General features: G+C 40.2%; 2 protein-coding genes across 2 annotated transcripts; one reads left to right on the top strand and one right to left on the bottom strand.

The window, feature by feature from the left end:
- Nucleotides 1-11,384: 11,384 nt before the first annotated feature.
- On the bottom strand, nt 11,385-13,010 carry LOC149022155 (uncharacterized). The gene is made up of 3 exons (XM_089147559.1): nt 12,832-13,010; nt 11,949-12,204; nt 11,385-11,750 (listed from the first exon to the last, which is right to left on the bottom strand). Exons 1-3 carry the CDS (start codon nt 13,008-13,010, stop codon nt 11,385-11,387), a joined length of 801 nt encoding a protein of 266 aa, XP_089003685.1.
- Nucleotides 13,011-14,609: 1,599 nt separating this feature from the next.
- Nucleotides 14,610-17,649, top strand: ICL (isocitrate lyase). The gene is made up of 3 exons (XM_089147248.1): nt 14,610-14,639; nt 15,798-17,400; nt 17,552-17,649. Exons 1-3 carry the CDS (start codon nt 14,610-14,612, stop codon nt 17,647-17,649), a joined length of 1,731 nt encoding a protein of 576 aa, XP_089003374.1.
- The last annotated feature ends 2,477 nt before the right edge of the window (nt 17,650-20,126 follow it).

The following is a 20,126-nucleotide window of genomic DNA, read 5'->3' as shown; positions in this document are numbered from 1 at the left end:
AACTTGATAGCTCAAATTGGGGCTTTTTAATTAGACCATTGGATTGGGTTAGTTCCTTGATTTATAGTGTCCTACTACTGTTGTTAAGTATGCCTCCAAGTTTCAGATTGATCCGAACACCGGAAGACTCATTTCGGACCAAAATCCCCAAAATCCCCTATTCTGCCCCGAAGACAATTTTGGTCGATCCTTTTGGTCGATACCATCGACCAAGACCATTGACCAAAGTTGTTGCTGACAGCAACCTTGGTCAGTTTTTGACCCAAATGACATCCGATCTTCCCGACTTCTTTTCTAACTTATTATTGATGTTTGTTTAGGGCCTTAACAATTCTATTGGACTATTCTTGGTATTCTCAATTCATCATCAATTCATCCAAGGTAAGGATGGTTATATCCATAAACATATAAGTCATCAAATATTGAACTGTGCTTTATTTAAAGAATGAAATCCCTAAATTTCCTTTCAATCATTATGAGACTGTTACATATGTGTTAGAACAATAGCATTTAAATCTTTATACTCTTGTTGTGTTACTTTATCATTTTGATTTGCTTATGTTTATAATGATTCGTTTTAATATCATGATTTGATTACTATTATGAATATGCATTGGATGCATGAGAAATGATGAGATTGGATGTGTGATTGCTTACGTATGACTTGGGATTTGGGGGGTGTCCTACTGACACTTCTGTCCTTGGGCATCGGAGGGAATAGTATGGGATGTTCTCCGATGGTGCCTATCGACACTCTCCCGAGTTATTGGATGACATACATAGGATTGTCTAATTGTGTGGCTAGGTTCATCCTTGTCGTGTCAGACCTGAATCGGAAGGGCATTGAGACCGAACAACCCGTGGTAGTGTATGGTTGGATGGGCGCTCTAGGCCGGTAGCCAATCCGGTAGGGGACAAAAACCATGCTACGGATACCTGAAAGGGACCATTTATTGGTAGAGTTGTATATGGATAGACTTGGGCTCACGGGCGCTCAAGACCGGTAACCAATCCGTGAGAGGATGTGAGAGCTTCCCGTTTACTATATGTGGATGACCAATAGGGTTGATGAGTCCGAAATCCGGGATTTCGCTGACTCTAGTGTGAAGGATACCGGAAAGGATCACCGGGGGCGAGGAATGGACGTATCTGAATCTGACTTGACCGACTGAGTAGATGACTTGCATTGGGTTAGGCTTTACTGTGACATGCGCCAGTACTTGACCAAATGGTGATGTGAGAGAGTGGTGACCGATCCCCTTATCACGGCTTTTTGATGACTTTACCGATCTTCCCCGGGCATTCCCAAGATATGGAAATGGGAGAGTGACTGACGACCCAGAGAAGTACGGTGCTATGACTTAAAGCATGTCTACCCTAGAGACTAGCATTCATAGAGTTAGGCTCATATCTGCATCATATGTTCCGTATCGCATTGCATTATTATATGTTCTGAATGTGTATGATTTCTAATTATGGAATAACTTCCTTGCTGAGTTCTTCAAACTCATTCCTTTTTGTGCAAATGTTTTAGATTACATTCCAGGTACCGAAGATTACGATGGCACCTCCTATGAGGTGGACTATGAATCCACATACTACCCTCCGGGTAGTGGTGTCGGTGAGGATCCGTATATTGGAGCCGAGGAGGATTACTATCCGCACCAGGGTTAGCCCCACAGTTGTGCGGGAGCGGCAGCGTTGGGTTTACTTCATCCGTACTGTTGAGGAGACTACCATTAGTATAGAAGAAATCTAGCATAGTGCCCCATTCCCCTGGTGTATTTGTGGAACCTTGGATCTTGTAATTAACTTGTTTTTGGATTATTCTGGTGACACTTGGATATGTAACTAACTTGATTTACTTCTTTTCCGCTGCTCTGAGAGGGTGGCTACCACACCTTCTCACCCTTTATGATTCTGATCACACTCTATTATTATCTATATTCCGCACTCTGATTTAGTTAATCTTGTCTTATTCATGATACTTAGTATTAACTGTCTTTACCATTGATTATTACTGTTCATGATTGTGTTATGTGAGAGGCATGGACCTCAGATCATTGATCCTTGGACTGTGGATCACATCCCGGGTATTCCAAATGGGGTACCGGCTGGGTGGATGTGACAAGGTACAAAAAGATATTGTTAAAGAAAAAGTTGCTGAAGAAAACCCCAATGTTCAGCTTGTCAAAGTAGTTGACAGTGGTAACCCTGCTGGAAAAACAAGAACCTCAAGGACCTCAAGAACTTTGAGATGTAGACTCCGGTCCACAAGTCCTCCCTCTGGTTAGGAATTTCCTGGCACCAAGAATAGAAAAGAGAAAAAAGAATCCGCTCCTACTCTTGCTAAAATCCCTGTTGAAAGAAACAATCTCCAGAAAGAAACTCTCACTGTCACTAACAATGTTGCTGAAGAGATTGCTGAACCTGTTTACTCTCCTAGAAATGAAGTTTGTACTCCCCCTTTATCACTTGTGTTACCCCATGATGCTTCCGTTCTCCAAGAGAAGATGGTTGAGAATGAAGATCAAGGTAAGGAAATTCATGATTATTCCTTTGACCAGCTGAAGAAAATTGTTGAAGAAATTCTTGCTCATGCTGCAGGTAACATTATTGAACAAATAGCTGATCAGCTATTTGATGAGAACACTTCTGTTCCTGTTCCTCCTTCCGAAATTGCTTTTGGAGAGAATATTCCTGAGAATATTCCTCAAAATGAGAATGTTGTTGCTGATGATATTCCTGTTTTTGCTCCCCCCATACAAGATCCTGCTTTGAATAATGTTGTCCCATACATTAATATTGCTCCTGTCATTGATGAAGAAAATGTCCAAATTGTCCCACCAAATGAAGAATTTTTCGATGCTGCTCCCCCTGAGTTTGATATGCCAGCTGATCCTCCCATTGGTCCTGAAGACCAAGAGAATATTGCGGCTGAATTTGTTGATATGCAAGTTGACTCTAATGATGCTGCTGTAGATGCTGACCACCATGAAATAGTTGAGGCCGCCAATCCACATCCAATTGGTCCTGATCAGTTAGATGATATCCATAGTGTTGCTGATTCAGGAAATAATTTTAACCCTGCTTGGAATTTGAAGGAGAACCACACAGCCAGCCGGAACTGGGAAGTTGCCCATGAATGGGGAACAAAAGGCAGAATCCCTCGTGATAAAAGAGAGACAGCCCGTATGACTGATCTTGATCTTTACTCACATGCATGGGGGTAAGGAATAAATTTCCATTTCTCTTATTGAGATTGATTTATTGGTGATTTTATTTATTTATTTTGTTTGGTCTTTATTATTTTTCGTGTAGATGTTTTGGTGCTGCTTTCAATGCCTTCTCTGAAGTTTTGGAATGAGAAAAATTCTTTCCCTGCAAAATGACAGTCGATCAAGCCAGAACTTTGAATTGATTGATGAGGTACAAGAACTTAGAAAAAGTTTGATATCTTCAGAAAGAAAATTAGAGGCTGCTTAATTCAGAGAAATTGACTTGTGTACTGAGATAGATGATTTACAGAATGATTTTCAAATCTGTTCTAACCTATGCACTGATTTGCAGGAAGAAGTTTCACTTTTAAGGGCTTCTGTTTTAAATCAAAAGGATTCGTTAAGGCCTTTGCTTGGTCTAAAGGATTTGAGAAAGAAAAAGGTGAGTTTTTGGAGAAACTTGAAAAGATTGAAAAATTGAAAGCAGATTTGGAGCTAGCACATGAGTATCTTTAGAAAGCTTTTAATTCTGTCTTAAAAGGAAAAATATGATTTGGAATGTCAAAACAAAATTTTGGGTTGAGCCTACGTGAGGCTTCTGCAGAGAAAGACAATCTCAGGATCTCTTCAGATTTGGTTTCTAAAGAGAAAGAAAATTTGAATGTTATTTTGGGTGAAACTCTCAAAGATAAAACTTCCATGCTTGAAGACATGCAATTAGAAAGGAAAAATTTTAAGTTAGAAAGAAAAAGAATTCATGATGAACATCAAGTTGTTCTCAGTACAGTTACCTCTGCAATGGAGGAGGCAGGAGATAATCTAGCTTTTCTTGGATTCTGCAAAAATGTGGTGAAGGTTTGCTCTGATTAGATCTTCTCTAAAGTTCTAAAAACTTGTCCTAACGTTGATTTCAAGTTGCTTCCCCCTAAGTTTCTTCCATCCAGAAAATTTTTTGATCTTAGAAATTTAAAACATCCGGATTTTGAGAGTTCTTCAGGAGATGCCAATGATGTTGATGATGTGGACTCTGAGAAAGAGGAATCTGCCATCTCTGGTTATAGTTATTCTTCCAATGATGATGAGTCACCTCCAGAAGCTGACAAGAATGCTGCTACGGACAACGATCCTCCAGCTGACCTAGATATTTAGGAAAATATTTTCCTTTGTCTTTGACATACCTTTTTTTTATAAACCTTTTGATGTAATGGTTCTGACTCTGTCGATCTTCCTGATCTTTTTTTTTTTCTTTGATCAATAGAATTTCCCTTTCTTTTCTTTTTTCTCCTTGTGACTTTGATTAGACAATATTTGAAGAGAATCTTAACAACTTTGATTAGAATCTTCAATATAATTCGCCTTATAAGAAGTCCTCTTGATTAGCTTCTGTAACTATGATCAGACCTTGAAAGGCTGGCTACTTGAGCCTGACTTATGGAAAGTCGGGACCACCCTCGTAAGGAATGATCCTTGATTAAGCTAGCATGACCGTGCCTCAAAAGGCTGCCTCAGAAGGCTGGCTACTTGAGCCTGACTTCGGAAAGTCGGGACCACCCTCAAAAGGAATGATCTGTGATCAGCTTCAGAAAGCATGACCAGGCCTCGGAAGGCTGGCTACTTGAGCCTAACTATGGAAAGTCAAGACCACCCTCGGAAGGAATGATCCATGATCAACTTCAAAAAGCATGACCAGGCCTCGGAAGGCTTGCTACTTGAGCCTGACTTCGGAAAGTCGACCACCCTCGGAAGGAATGATCCTCTATCAGCTTCGGAAAGCATGACCAGGCCTCGGAAGGTTGGCTACTTGAGGTAGCCAGCCTTCGGAAAGTCGAAACCACCCTCGAAAGGAATGATCCATGATCAGCTTCAGAAAGCATGACTAGGCCTTGGAAGGCTAGCTACTTGAACCTGACTTCGGAAAGTCGGGACCACCCTCAGAAGGAATGACCCGTGATCAGCTTCAAAAAGCATGACCAAGCCTCGGAAGGCTGGCTTACAAGAGCCTGACTTCAGAAAGCCGGGATCACCCTCGGAAGGAATGATCCTATATCAGCTTCGGAAAGCATGATCAAAAGACTGGTTTGATGAAAAGACCTTTTGCACGATTGAAGAAGAATCTTTAAGTGATAATAGTTAATAGAAATAAATCCTTCAAAAATATTAGGAAATTCTGCTCCCTTTCTATTGATTAGGAAATTTGCTCCCTTTCTACTGATAATACTTCTTAAGGTGAACTACATTCCATGGTCGCCTCAAACAGCTTCCATGAATATCTTTGAGCCAATATGTGTTTTTGCTTACAGCCTTTGTTATCACGTATGGTCCCTCCCAGTTTGCGGAGAGCTTTCCACAATTTCTCGGGTCTGATGCTGATTTTTTCCTCCAGACCAAGTCTCCAACCTTAAAAGATTTAGGTCTGACATGAGCATTATAATATGCTGTTGTCCTCCTCTAGTACTCCATATTCCGATACAGAGCATTCTCCCTAACTTCGTCCAAAAACTCTAGATTCACCCTCAGTCCTTCTTCGTTGGTTGTTGGATCAAACTTTTCTGATTAGTCTGACCCAACCATCACCTCTACTGGAGCCAAGGCCTTTGATCCGTAAGCCAATTTAAAAGGTGTTTCCCCTGTTGGTGTTCTGATTCTGTTAGTTATCTCAATCTGCCCATTGCATTGAGGATAAGCCACAGAAGAATTTTTGTACTCGATGTGGTAGTCTGCGCAAAATTCTTTGAACCTTTCATTGTCGAACTGAGTTCTGTGATCTGTTAATAAGACCTTTGGCAGACCATATCTAAAAATGATCTTAATTCTGAAAAACTTCTCAATTTGATTTGTTGTGGTGCTGGCCAAAGCCTCTGCCTCCACCCATTTTGTAAAATAATCAATTGCAACTATTACAAATTTTCTTCTTCTTGATGCAACGGGAAATGGACCAAGTAAATCCATCCCCCAAATTGCAAATGGAATGGGATTGAGAATTGAAGTCAATTGTTATGCCGGTTGCTTCTGGATTGAAGCATGAATTTGGCACTGATCGCATTTTCTTACGTATTCAATTGCATCAGCTTGCATCCGTGGCCAATAGAATCATTGTCTCAAAATTCTATAGGCTAAGGCTTTTCCACCTAGATGACTCCCACAGATCCCTTCATGAACCTCTGCTAAAGCATACTATGCTTCAGATGGTCCTAAACACTTCAAAAGTGGCCCAAAATCTGTTTTTTTATACAACAGTTCATTCTTTAGAATAAATTTTGCAGCTCTTCTTTTCAACGTTCTAGCCTTTTCTTTATCTTCAAGGAGAACATCCTCTTTAAGGTACTGTATAATAGGATCCATCCAAGACACTTCCATATCAATTTCCATTATTTCTGGCTCCAAATATGTTGGAATATCCAACTCTTCGATATACACAGCCTGTGGTAGAGAAGTAAATTTTGCTGATGCTAACTTCACTAGAGAATCTACCATTGTGTTCTGATTTCTGGGTATCCTCATAATTGAGAATTATTGGAACCACCCTTTACAATCCAGCGCCTTCTTAAGATAACTGATCATCCTATCATCCTTTGCTTCATACGCTCCTGTAACTTGACTAAACACCAGCTCATAATCACTTTTCACTTCGATGTTTTGCACACTTAAGGATTTGGCTAACCGCAATCCCACAATGAGAGCCTCATATTTTGCCTCACTATTCGAAGCACAAAAATTGAATCGAAGAGCACTTTGAATTACAAATCCGGATGGACTTTTTAAAATCACACTTGCTCCTGATCCCTGAGAATGACTTGATCCGTCCACATGAAGAATCCACCGAGAAGATACTTCACTAGAATTTTCTTGATCTTACGACGGTGAAATGCTTTCAGCAATGAAGTCAGCTAGGACTTGTGCCTTTATCGCAGTTCTAGATTTATAATCTATATCATGTTCTATCAATTCTACTACCCATGACAGCATTCTCCTGGCAAGGTCAAGTTTATGCAATATTTTCTTTAAAGGCCAGTTAGTAAGAACAATAATTGGATGAGCCTGAAAATAGGGTCTGGAGCTTTCGGCCACTATTATCAAAGCTAAGGCCTATTTTTCAAATTTTGGATATCTAGATTCTGCATCTAATAATGTATGACTTACAAAGTAGATAGGATTTTGAACTGTACCTTCTTCCTGAATTAATACTGCACTCACTGCCGCCTTCTAAGAAGATAAGTATATCTGCAAGGCTTCCCCTGATATCGGCCGAGATAGAACTGGTGGACTAGTCAGCCTTCTTTTCAATTCTTCAAATGAACTTTGACAGTCCTCTGACCATCTGAATTCATTAAGTGCATTTAAGTTTTTCAACGCCTTGAAAAAAGGTTCACACTTATCTCTAGATCTGGATATAAATCTGCTCAATGCTGTAACTTTCCCTGTCAAACTTTGGATCTCCTTCATATTGCTGGGTGCTGACATATCCATAATGGCCTTAATTTTTTCTGGATTTGCCTCAATACCCCTCTGGTGTGACCCCTCAATTCGAGTTGGCCTTCCCAGAATTATATTATACGCCGACAGATTATTTATCAACAAAAATTTAGTAATTGTTGTTACTATTTGTGGATGTGTTCCCAATGTTATTGTCAACTCTACAATTCCTTCCACCGAAGTAGATTCTCCAGGAAACCCAAATAACCTTGTTCCACAAGGTTTTATCTTCACAGTATCCATCTTCAACCGTTGAAAGGCCTCATAAGACATAATGTCTACAGAAGACCCCGTATCAATTAAAACATGTGAATGTCTCTGTCACATCCCCCCAGCCGGTACCCTAACTGGCATACTCGGGAGTGTGATCCACAGCCCCGAAGATCAAGTATCAAGGAAATCATCCTCCCACATATACAATAACATAATCATAAACATGAAATAATCAATGTTTAAATATTATAAACAAAGATTCAAATCAAGAAATGAATAAACAATATAATCAGAGTGCGGAAAAAGATACCAAATATCCGAAGATATCAAAAGAAGTAGAGAGAGGCGGAAACTCCCTCCACAAATACAGCGAAACGTAGTATAAGTCTAAGAGGAATAACAACTGAAACAAAAGAGAATAAGAAAGATAACTAAACTAAGAGTCTTCTATCCTATAGATGACATCTTCAAAATAGTGGACTTCATCAATCCAACAGAGATGTTCCAACTCCACGTTGCCTCTAATCGTAATACGAAATGTGATCGCCTGAGGGATCATCAGAGTAATCTTGATTGTCACCAACACCTGGTGTGTAGTACGCTTCATCGGCTTGCGCTTCATTTTATTGTTCTTTATAGTAGTCAGTACCTGTAGAATAGTCTAACAAAAGATTGTACAAAAAAGGAATGAGTTTCGAAGAAACTCAGTAAGGTAGTTAATCTATAACAACATAAATAACATGTGGCAGAACATAACAAGATGCAATGCAATATGAAACAGATAATGTATGTATGCATCTAAACTTTATGTATGCTGGTCTCTATTGGCAGACATGCTTTAAGTCATAGCACCATACTTCTTTGGGTAGGTCAATCACTCGGCTCCTGTTGGTAGTGGGTCCGGCATCCCTCGGGACAATCCATGGCTGGGGGTTAAGTCACCTCTCTCTCATATCACCATTTGGTCTAAGTACTAGCGCATGTCAGGGTAAAGCCTAGCCCAATGCAAGTCATCTACTCAGTTACATCAACTCAGGTCCAGATACCTCCATTCTTCGCCCCGGGCGATCCTTTTTGGTATCCTTTCCACTAGAATCCTAATAGTCTCGGACTACGGACTCATCAACCCTATTGGTTATCCACATATGGTAAACGGGAAGCTCTCATGTCCTCTCACGGGTTGGTTACCGGTCTTAAGCGCCCATGAGCCCAAGTCTAGCCATATGCAACCCTCCAATAAATGGCCCACAATATGATTCCCGTCCTCTCACGGGTTGGTTACCGGTCTTAAGCGCCCGTGAATCACACTGCTACCACGGGTCGTTCGGTCTCAATACCCTTCCGATTTGGGTCTAATATAACAGGGACATCCTAGCCAAACATTGCTAGACAGCCCTAGGTATGACATCCAATGATTCGGGAAAGCGTCGATGGGCATCTTCGGAGAACATCCCATACTATTCCCTCCGATGTCCAAGGACAAAAGCCTCAAAAGGACACTTCCCAGTCCCAAACCATACCTAGTCAAACACATTCTCAGATCAGTCATGACATACTCAACCAACAATTCATCATATAAAAGAGAATGTAAAAGAATAAGCTAATCGTTAAACGATATAGAAATAAGCAATTCATATAAGCTTAAATAATAAAAAGAAAACATAAGTGAAGTGCTATTGTAGTTACAGTAGTACATCAGAAGTATAAAATATAAGAACAGTAAACAAACTCATAGTTTCATAAGGTAGAAACCAGAGAGTATGCGATCTATGTAATTAAGGAATAACTGTCCTTACCTTGATTATTGCCGAAGATAATCCAAAGATCAAAGAGAGAGAGACCAAACTTAGCAAATAAACTCCTAACAAGCATAGATACAACGTTAGGAAAGACACCTAAAAGATCAGAGAGCAAACGAATCAAATCGGGTGAAAAATGAAGCTACTGACTCCTTTGGTCAAGTGCCTTGGTCTACTGACCCAGTCGACCAAGCAGTCGACCAATCGAGTCAGTACTGAATTGCAGAATTTAGATTGGTCATAACTTCTTCGTTTGAAGTCGGATTGATCCGAAATTCGAAGGGGAACTTCCTAGGATGTATTAGAATCATATGGGAAGATAAAATCATCAAGTTATGGTCAAAATATGGGTTCTTGACTTGACCCAAGAAACTAGGGTTTCAACCTTTATGGCTCCCATGAAAAGGTTGTGATCACAGGATGAAAGGGAATAATTTGTTTGGTCAAAAACAACAAGAAAATCATTCAATGATCAAGTTTAGATTAACATAAATATTTCCCATGAGGTTTCCCTCGCATGGGATGTTACCAAAGGTTTCTAGAAAGATCATACAAGGGTTAGGATTTCAAGAATTAATTCAGCTAGGGTTGAGATCATGACGATGATCATAGATCTCAAAGAATAGAATGAGATCATGGAATAGATGGTTGCAAGAATGCAGCATCTCCTTCTTGATCTCAATCAAGAAGAAGATTAAAGAAAAGAAATTCAGAGATGTAAAAGAAAAAGAGAGTGTGACATACCTTTGTTGCTGGAGGAAGGAATTTACTTGAGTTCTTGCGAGATATCAACCAAGGATGCAAGGGAATTGATTAGAATGGAGTTCTAACTCGTTCCAGAGGCTTAGGAGGCAAAGGAGGCAGAGTAATCCCGAGATTAGACTTAAATAGAGTAGCCACGACCTAATTAGCTAAAACAGAACCAATTGGTCGATTGATTGGTCGACTGGTCCAGTCGACCAATGAGTCGACCAATCAAGACAGCAAGTTCAAACAGTGGATTTGAAGGCTCAGATCAAGTCCAAACATAACGGGGTTTTGCACACACCTAAAGTGACTTACCTAGTAGGTAGAAATGCCTTCGAACCAATACAGAGAGCACTCCAAGTCCATCAACTAATCCGATCTTCAACAGGATGCAGTTTCTATAAATGGAACACTGACATCAACACTCATGGATTTCAATCCAGCCACCAAGTCTTCTACAGAAATGGCCCAAAGCTGACTTCTTGCCTTACTTCGGGTTGTCGGACCTACAAACAACAGGGTTTCCGGGTCAAGGTTAGGGCTGGGTTTCACAGTCTCTGTTTTCCACCTCAATTACAACAACAATGGCATCATCGTGTGGTTGTTGAATTCCATCCATCTCCTCCTCCGTAAAGATTATTTGCTTCATCTTCTTAATTCTTTTGGGAATAACATGAGCTTCAACAGTATTAACATACCTGGCATGAGCTTTAAACTTTGAAATTGAGTTTAAATCCAAACTCCCCAAAATGATCATGACAGGAGATTGTTTCTGTTGAACCATTTGATTTTCCTGATGCTTGGCATTTTCATCTAGAGAATTAGATTGAAAATCTCTTTTTTCCTGGTCCTCCTTTGCTGGTGTCTGGTTATTCCACCTTCTTGGTTGATCAGCAGCATCTCTCTAATGTCCTCCATTTCTCCTTTGGACATATCAATCTAGCCGCCCCTGATTGATCAATCGCTCAATTTCATTCTTCAGAATTCTGCAATCGTCAGTATCATGACCATGATCTCTATGAAATCTGCAAAATATGTTTGGATTCCGCTCTTCTGCTTTTGCTATCATCGGTGCTGGCCATTTCACAAATCCCTGATGTTGGATTCGCATCAGAATTTCTGATCTTTTGGTATTAAGAGGAGTATAATTCTCTGGGAATAGTCTTAGAATATCCCTTCTAATTTGGCGATCAAGACCATTCCTCGAGTAATTTCTGCTATTTCTTCGATCCCTCTGATCAGATCGCATAACTCCATCTTCCTTCTTTCTGCTCCCACCACCATCAGTATCCATCCTGACCTGAAGAATATATTTCATGTTAGCATACTGATTACATCGTGTTGTAAATTCTACAATGTTCGCCGGCTTGTTCATAATAAAAAATTCCAACAAATGATCATCCGTCAAACCTCTGAACATAGCATCATAAGCCAATGCTTCATTCAAGTTCTTTATCTGAATTAATTCTTAATTGAATCTCTTCATATAACTTCGAACTGATTCCCCTGATTTCTGGCGAATTGCAGCCAAATTATCCACCGTTTTGCTACTTTTCATGCTGCTTTGGAATCTTGATAAGAATATTTTTGTCAGGTCTCTGAAATCTCCAATTGAATCTGGTAGCAGACTGAAAAACCAGGTTGTCGCAGGACCTTTCAATGACGATGGAAAGGATCGACACTTCAAAACATCATAGTTTCCTGCCAACATCATAACAGAATTGAACTGAGCTAAGTGTTCCAACGGATCTAAGCTTCCATCATACATTGTAAACACTGAAAGTTTGAAGTTATGCGGCAATGGTGCTGACATAATGTCTTTGGAAAATGGATTTTGATTCATTGCTTCTTCCACCTTTTCTCCACTGTCTCTATTCGTCAATCATTGAATATGATTGTTCAGGATATAAAATCTCTTACTGATTTCATATCCATGAACTTCAGATCTGCTGCCTTCCGACTTCCCTATTTCTTTCTTATCTCTTTGATCTTCAAGAGTTTTACTCTTTTTACTCTGAATTGGGCTCAAACAATCATCCTTAGATGATCTCTGATCTTCTAACTCCAGAGGAATGTAGTTTGGATCTGCACTCTCTCCTGATCCCTCTCTGAGAATTGATCTCCTTTGACTTTTTCTTCACCTTTGAATCCGAGGATTTGGTACAGAAATCATCTCAACTCGGGAAAGAGTGCGAGATCTTCTAGCAGGCGAGATCAAAACTCTTCCCTCTAGTTGAACTCCAACTTGTTTGATGAACGATCTCATCAGATTTTGCATTTCAAGGATTTGATGTTGCATACTCTCAAATCGTTCAATGATTTGATTTGGATCTAGCTCTAACTGAGAAGCAGCCAGTGTATCTGCAAGTTGTTTCTCCTACCTTTCAGAAATTTCAGCAGGATGAGGCGAACGATCTTCCGTCATTCTCTGCTTCTGCCGAGTTTGCATTGTTGGAGTTTGCAGTGTTGGAATTGTTTCTCTTGTCCTTCTCGGCTCCCTCTGGCTTAACTCTGCCATTTCAACCGGAAATGTTTCCTCTCGCTCAGGCGATTGAGCCATGACCTCTACTCTGAACTTGTTAAAGCGCAACTTCAGCACCAAACCAAAACAGATCTGGCTTGATCTAACTTGCTTGATTCCTCAATCAATCTCTCATTCCTGAAAAATAGAACACCAGTGAGAAATGGAGCCGATTGTCTTGATTGGTGTCCCATCTCCGACGGTCTAGTCAGAATGGTGAAGACGATGCTTCAGAGCTCGAAGGAGCTTCTGAGGTGTTCTAATGGAGTGAATCAAAAAACATCAGTGTTCAGGTTGATCTGAGAGACTTACCCTTGATGAGTTCCTTGTTCCCTTATATATAGATTTCCCACCTGTTATGCCTTTAACTGTGACCGTCGGATCATAGCATAGGATTGGATAGCCATGATTAGGCTTTCTTCATAGTTCCTAGGCGAACCCATAGATTGCTTTATTTAATCAACTTAAACTGATCGTATCAGATTTAGACCAGAGTGAATCATCATGAACCGAGATTGGGGTATTTTAGTCACAACAATTTCGTATCAACAAAAACGTACCTCAATATTGATGTGGGTATGGGGTTTTTATAGTTGGAAGTTATGTAGTAGGTGAATTCAATCTAAATTCTATAACAAAATCCTTATCTATTGGGAGAGAGTGTTTTACTCATATTATGATTGCTGAGTTCAATCCGCACTCTATGAATGATCCAACCTTTCCTACTCAGTTAGGATTCCCATTCCTAATTTCGAGGAGGTTAGTCGGTCTGTTAGTTACTTGCGGCCTCATTCATGGTTCGACAAAAAAATTGTTCGGACCATTGTGGCTATGGTCGGACCAAATTTTTTCAAATTTGTTTTGCCCGTATCACTCAGATCAAATTTGAATCGCACCATCATTCTATGAAATAAAACCAAGACCAAACGATTGACTGAAACTCAACTAACTCTAGGTTTATTGCATGGACATCTCTCTGAAGACGCATGGCATGAAAATATAAGTGAGTGGGCAGTTGCGCGTTGTTCAGAAACTAGAAGATGAAATACCAAATGGGGCAAGTTCTTTTTCATGTCTTCTGATCTCCATTGTTGTTCTTTTATTTCCAGAATCCATTCTGCTAATTCCCAACTGTTCACTGTGTCATGACCGACAGACATGCATGCATGCAGTGAACTAAGAAGAGTCCATCTAATAAAGAAACCATTTGTAACTTGAAAGAGGGTTCTCTTTGCCACATTTCATCCTTACTGATGACTGGAAATAAATAAAAATAACAGAGAAATTATGACTTCAACAGTACAGAAGAAGCCAAGACATGGAGATAAACCCAATGCCACGGTTGATACTCGAAGGAGCATCGAAGTTACCTGCCTGCAGCATGGGACAAGTTCCATGATCTGAATTGAACAAGATAACGACTTAAAACAGAAAAAGTTAAAAAGAAAAAGAAAAAGAATTTATTTAGTTTTTTTTTTTCCAAGAAAAGAATTGGATATGATGACCAATCCATTGCTTGATGAATTGTGATTCCTCTCCCTTATAAATTAGCCAGCTCGGAGGAACAACAGCACAACTTCTACTCCTTTTTGATAAGCATATTCTTTAGTTTCTTTTGCTTCCCTTAAGGTTCTTGCCATGGCTGCATCTTTCTCAGGTCCATCAATGGTAAGTATAAGCCACAAGCTTATTCTCCTTTTGTAAACTTCCATGAAATGGTTTCGAGCTTCTAGTAGAGTTTGATTCTGTGGATATATGTGATGGGGTTCATGGCTTCATATATTCTTCTGTATGTTTTGGTCTCTGTCACATGAAATGGGTTTTAATCATCAAATGTATTTGTAAAATGGTTAGTAGAGATCCGGGATCTTGTCTCTCTTTCCTTCCTGCATTTTAGATCTTTTGTGATACAGGAATTAGTTCACCTTTAATTTTTTGCTTTCTATGAGGGTGAAATCATCGCCCCAACTTCCACGTGTGGAAACCATGGTACACTCCTCAACAAGAAACATTTGTCTTCTAGTATAATAGAAGATAGGATTTCAAACCCGTTCGCTGATGAAGGGGATAGATCTAAACTCCACACCCCATGGATGGAGCTTGGTTCCTCTCCCTTTGAGGTGGAGGATAACACTACCTTGATTTTTTGCCACCATATATTTGGATCTTGTGTGGTGGATCTGAGGTAGTGGTGCTTAGATTCCATTAAATTCCAATTGCTTAAAACATAGCTCTGTTCATTTTAAGGAAAAATCAATTTTGTTTCACTTAAGTTGTTTAAAGTTGCACATGGTGTTTTAAGTGACAAGTATTGAATAATATCTATGTGGCATACATCCAATGGTGGCACTACATGCACCACCAGGTCAGGCACACCACTGAAACAAGATCCTACATAAAAAATTCATTTTGTCAATATTATAAAGTGAGTTTTCCTTCTAAATGTATGGTGGAAGGAGTGTCACGATTGCCAGTGTTACCTTTCAATTCATTTTTTATGATATTATAGAGTAATAGGATTTACGCATGGCTATTGGAGCATGACCAGGCTTACAACCACTGGATAGAGGTGAGACTGTGGGAGGTGATTAACTGGATAGAATTATAGTTATTAAATGGTTGAAAACATGATTATGAATTCAAATATTGATTTGATTTTTATCAGATTCTTTCTTCTTCTTCACTTTTTTTTTTTTTTTTAAAACAAAATTTTATCAGATCACCTCTAACAGCTACTAATGTCTGCCACAACTACAAAAAACCAGTTGAAGTATTCTGTTTTGATTGTTTTGTGTCTAACTATGATGGATTTATGAATACATATAGATGCTAGACGAAGAAGGAAGATTCGAAGCAGAAGTAGCAGAGGTGCAGGCATGGTGGAACACTGAGAGGTTCAAGCTCACTCGTCGTCCTTACACGGCCAGGGATGTTGTTGCCCTTCGAGGCAACTTCAGACAAAGCTATGGCTCTAACGAGTTGGCCAAGAAGCTCTGGAAAACCCTAAAGACCCATCAAGCATATGACACTGCTTCGAGAACTTTTGGTGCTCTAGACCCAGTTCAGGTCACCATGATGTGTAAATACCTTGACACCATCTATGTCTCAGGTTGGCAATGTTCATCGACCCATACCAGCACCAATGAACCTGGTCCAGACCTTGCTGATTACCCATATGACACTGTCCCTAATAAGGTCGAACACCTTTACTTTGCTCAACAGTACCATGATAGGAAACAAAGAGAAGCTCGTATGAACATGACCAGAGAAGAAAGAGCTCGAACTCCTTATGTTGATTTCATGAAGCCCATAATTGCAGATGGAGATACCGGTTTTGGTGGTGCAACTGCAACAGTTAAGCTCTGCAAGCTCTTTGTTGAGCGAGGTGCTGCAGGTGTCCACATTGAAGACCAGTCTTCAATGACTAAGAAGTGTGGGCATATGGCAGGGAAGGTTTTGGTTTCAACAGGTGAACACATTAATAGGCTTGTTGCGGCGAGGTTGCAGTTCGATGTCATGGGGGTCGAAACCGTCTTGGTGGCTCGAACTGATGCTGTTTCTGCGAACTTGATTCAGACCAATATCGACACTCGCGATCATCAGTTCATATTGGGTGCTACAAATCCCAATCTTAAACGGAAGGGTCTGGCTATTGTTCTTGCTGAAGCCATGGCTGCTGGGAAGGCAGGAGCAGAACTTCAGGCAGTTGAGGACAACTGGTCAGCAATGGCTCAGTTAAAGACGTTCTCTGATTGTGTCGTGGATGCAATTAACAACATGAACACAGGAGAGAATGAGAAGAGAGCGAGAATCAACGAATGGATGAAACACTCCAGCTATGAAAACTGCCTTTCCAATGAGCAAGGAAGAGAGATCGCAGAGAAACTTGGGGTTAAGAACCTGTTCTGGGACTGGGATTTGCCTAGAACCAGAGAAGGTTTCTATAAGTTCAAAGGGTCTGTAATAGCTGCAATTGTGCGTGGATGGGCCTTCGCTCCGCATGCTGATCTTATATGGATGGAGACTGCAAGCCCAGATTTGGAGGAGTGCACTAAATTTGCTGAAGGGGTGAAGTCCAAGCACCCAGAAATGATGTTAGCTTACAATTTGTCTCCATCTTTTAACTGGGATGCATCAGGGATGACTGATGAAGAGATGATGGACTTCATCCCCAGGATTGCGAAATTGGGCTATTGTTGGCAGTTCATCACTCTAGGTGGGTTTCATGCTGATGCACTGGTGACTGATACTTTTGCAAAGGATTATGCAAGAAGAGGGGCATTGGCTTATGTGGAGAAGATTCAAAGACAAGAAAGGAACCATGGGGTGGAAACATTGGCTCATCAGAAGTGGTCTGGTGCCAATTACTATGACAAGGTCCTCAAGACTGTCCAGGGAGGAATCACATCTACTGCTGCCATGGGCAAAGGCAAGTCTCTCTCTCTCTCTCCTCCTCCTCCTCCTCCTCCTCCTATCAATTATTTTGCAATGCTTCTAAGAACAGGGGTACATCTCAATTTTGAAACCCAAGCAAGTTAAAGTAAAGCTATTGTTGTTGCTGTCAATGAAATTGTTTGCAGGAGTGACAGAGGAGCAGTTCAATGATGATTCATGGACTCGCCCAGGAACCACAGAGATGGGCTCAGGAACACTAGTGGTTGCCAAGGCAAGAATGTGAAGGGCAAGTGCTTACAATGTCACGGAGGGTTGGAAGTTCCTTTGGGGAGGTTTCATCAGAGTTTGATTTTGCTTATTATATTGGAAACTTATTGAACAGAAGTGGAATTTATAAATAATAAGTGGTCCTTGTATTTACCACAAGGTGTTTGTGTTTTTTAATTGATTCATTGTGTCTCTCTTGATCTCTCTAGTTTATTTGGATTACATACTAAGATAAGTGATGAGCACATTTATGTGTGAAATCTTAGGGCATAAAACATGCATTTTACACACTTAGAGTGGAGCTACCTTAGGTTTTATATTGTTTTTGCAGATTTTAAGACTTTTCAAGATTTAAGCAAATATTTGGAGTTTTGGGTATGAATCATGCAATTTTACATGTCAAGAGTTCCGTTCAAATTCTCAAATGCGAAAATGGGCCTGATTTGGAGCATGATGGGCTAGAGATGTGATTATGGGCTAACTCCAAAATATTTTAGAGATAAAGAAACAAATTTTGATCTACTGACTGAGATTATAAACTATCAATCAAATCTACAGAGATATTATTGAGAGAATCCTAATGGAGAAAAGTGTCCTTACATTCTTCAATATCTTATTTCCTATTTGGGATTTGATCAAAGAAAGAAAATGAGGAAAAAGAATTATATTCAGAGAAGGAAGAGGTGAAAATCCCGTTTTTGAATGCCTCTGTTCAATTTTGATCAAGCCCTTCATCAAACATTCATCCGGTGTCCGATTGAGCTGATTTTTGGAGGAGAGCTTCACAACTTCTTGATCCTCAAATCCAATGATGGAATTATGCATTTGATCTCTCTAACCCAATCCGATCAGTACGCCAAAACCCTAATTGGTTGAGTCAGATAGGAACTCCGAGTTGATTCAAATTCTGTCAAGATTCATATCCCATGTGAACTCCATAAAAGGAGAACATACTCTATCAAGGGAAAACGTGTTTTAGAGCTTAGGAAGAGCACATTTTCTTTTCTCTTCAATTTATTTTAGGGTTTCTTTAGTTTTCTTTGATTGCTTTCGTGAGATTTTAATTTCTAGAATGAATGTTAATGTTTAATTTTTCTATGTAAAGCAATTTCAAGTTCAACTTTCAAGTTTGAGAATTCGTTTTTCTCTGGGTTTAGAAATTGCAGATCTAGATCATTCTAGATCTAGATCTGGTTGTTAGGGTTGGTTGATGATGCGTCCAAGATCTGCTCAGCCCTTAGATCCCCCTAAAAGGACCTGCAAAATAAAGCGTCAGATGTAGCTCGACCACTGGGATCGGGAGTCCACCTCCGAAGGCTAAGTCAGTTGATGAACTTAATCACAAACGGCTATGCGAGAGCACAGAGTTAAGGAATGAATAACAAGAATATGATTCAGATAGTAAGCATCTGAGTGTTTTCGTCCGTCCCCCCCCCCCTTATGGGTAGGTTGATGTCTTATATAGAGTGTACCTTCGAATCTTCTAAGTTGGATGTATTTGAGCCTTCTTCGGATAGTCGTTGGATCTTAATAGATAGATCCGTTAAGTGATAGACTTCTACTAGTTTGGACTAGTAGAGGACTCCTAGGATAACCCGACTGTTATCTGGTGGTTATCCATATGATAGCGATGAGTGACAGCCGCCGAACTCTGCTAGCCGTCATTAGGTTAATTAACCTTCTCCAAAAGTATCGGATTAGGGAGTGCTTGTGGCTGATTTAGTTTTCTTCCTAAGCAAGCTACCTCATGACTCGGCTCGCTTCAAAGCGAGTCGATTCCCTTTGTCTCGACCGGAGTCGAGGGTCGAACCAAGAATGAACCAAGTTTGATCATATTTTCTCCACATCACGAGCCCCCTAGACCAAGCGTTTGGTCAATCCCGAGGGCTTGGTTTTTAATTGGGTTCTTCGTCAAGTAATAGTCTTTGCATAACCCATTAAATGTCATTTCACATTTAATGCGGTTGTGTCGCTTTTTCCTCGAGCATTGTGAGGGTGCCACCACACATCCTTTTGCAGTCGAAACTATCGTGGCTCACGCAATCAAAACGACGGTTTCTGAACACCTATTTTGGATTCGTGAGTTCAAACTTTCGAACTGTCTTCAAATCTCGATCGTTGACGCCAAATTAATCTCGATCGTTCATGTCCTCGAACACTCGTGCGGGTGCTTAAAAGCGGTTCGTTGTCTTCATAGGTTTCATTCTTCTTGTCTGGAATTTTGAAACCCGGTCGTCTTCTTCGCACCTTTACGGTTCTTTCGTTCTCGAGTTCTCTGCCTCAGTGATTCAGTAAGTTTACTAATCCCTTTGCAAAGTTTACTTTCTATCTCCAGGTTTCTTTTTCTCTAGAAACCACAGTCAGACCTTTTAGTAATGGAAGATAGTAGGGTTTCCTCTGAGATTTCCCCTGTGCCTAGCGCCGGTAAAAGCGATAGTGGCAATGAGGCCTTTGTTTCTCTCCCCTCTGAGCAGTCGGATAGTGACAATAAAA

The sequence above is a fragment of the Hakea prostrata genome, chromosome 3 (genome assembly GCF_041222555.1).
Source record: "Hakea prostrata isolate BN-2017 chromosome 3, UWA_Hpros_2, whole genome shotgun sequence".
Taxonomy (NCBI): domain Eukaryota; kingdom Viridiplantae; phylum Streptophyta; class Magnoliopsida; order Proteales; family Proteaceae; genus Hakea; species Hakea prostrata.
Note: the sequence above shows the minus strand (reverse complement) of the source record. Positions and strands in the feature narration are given on the sequence as shown.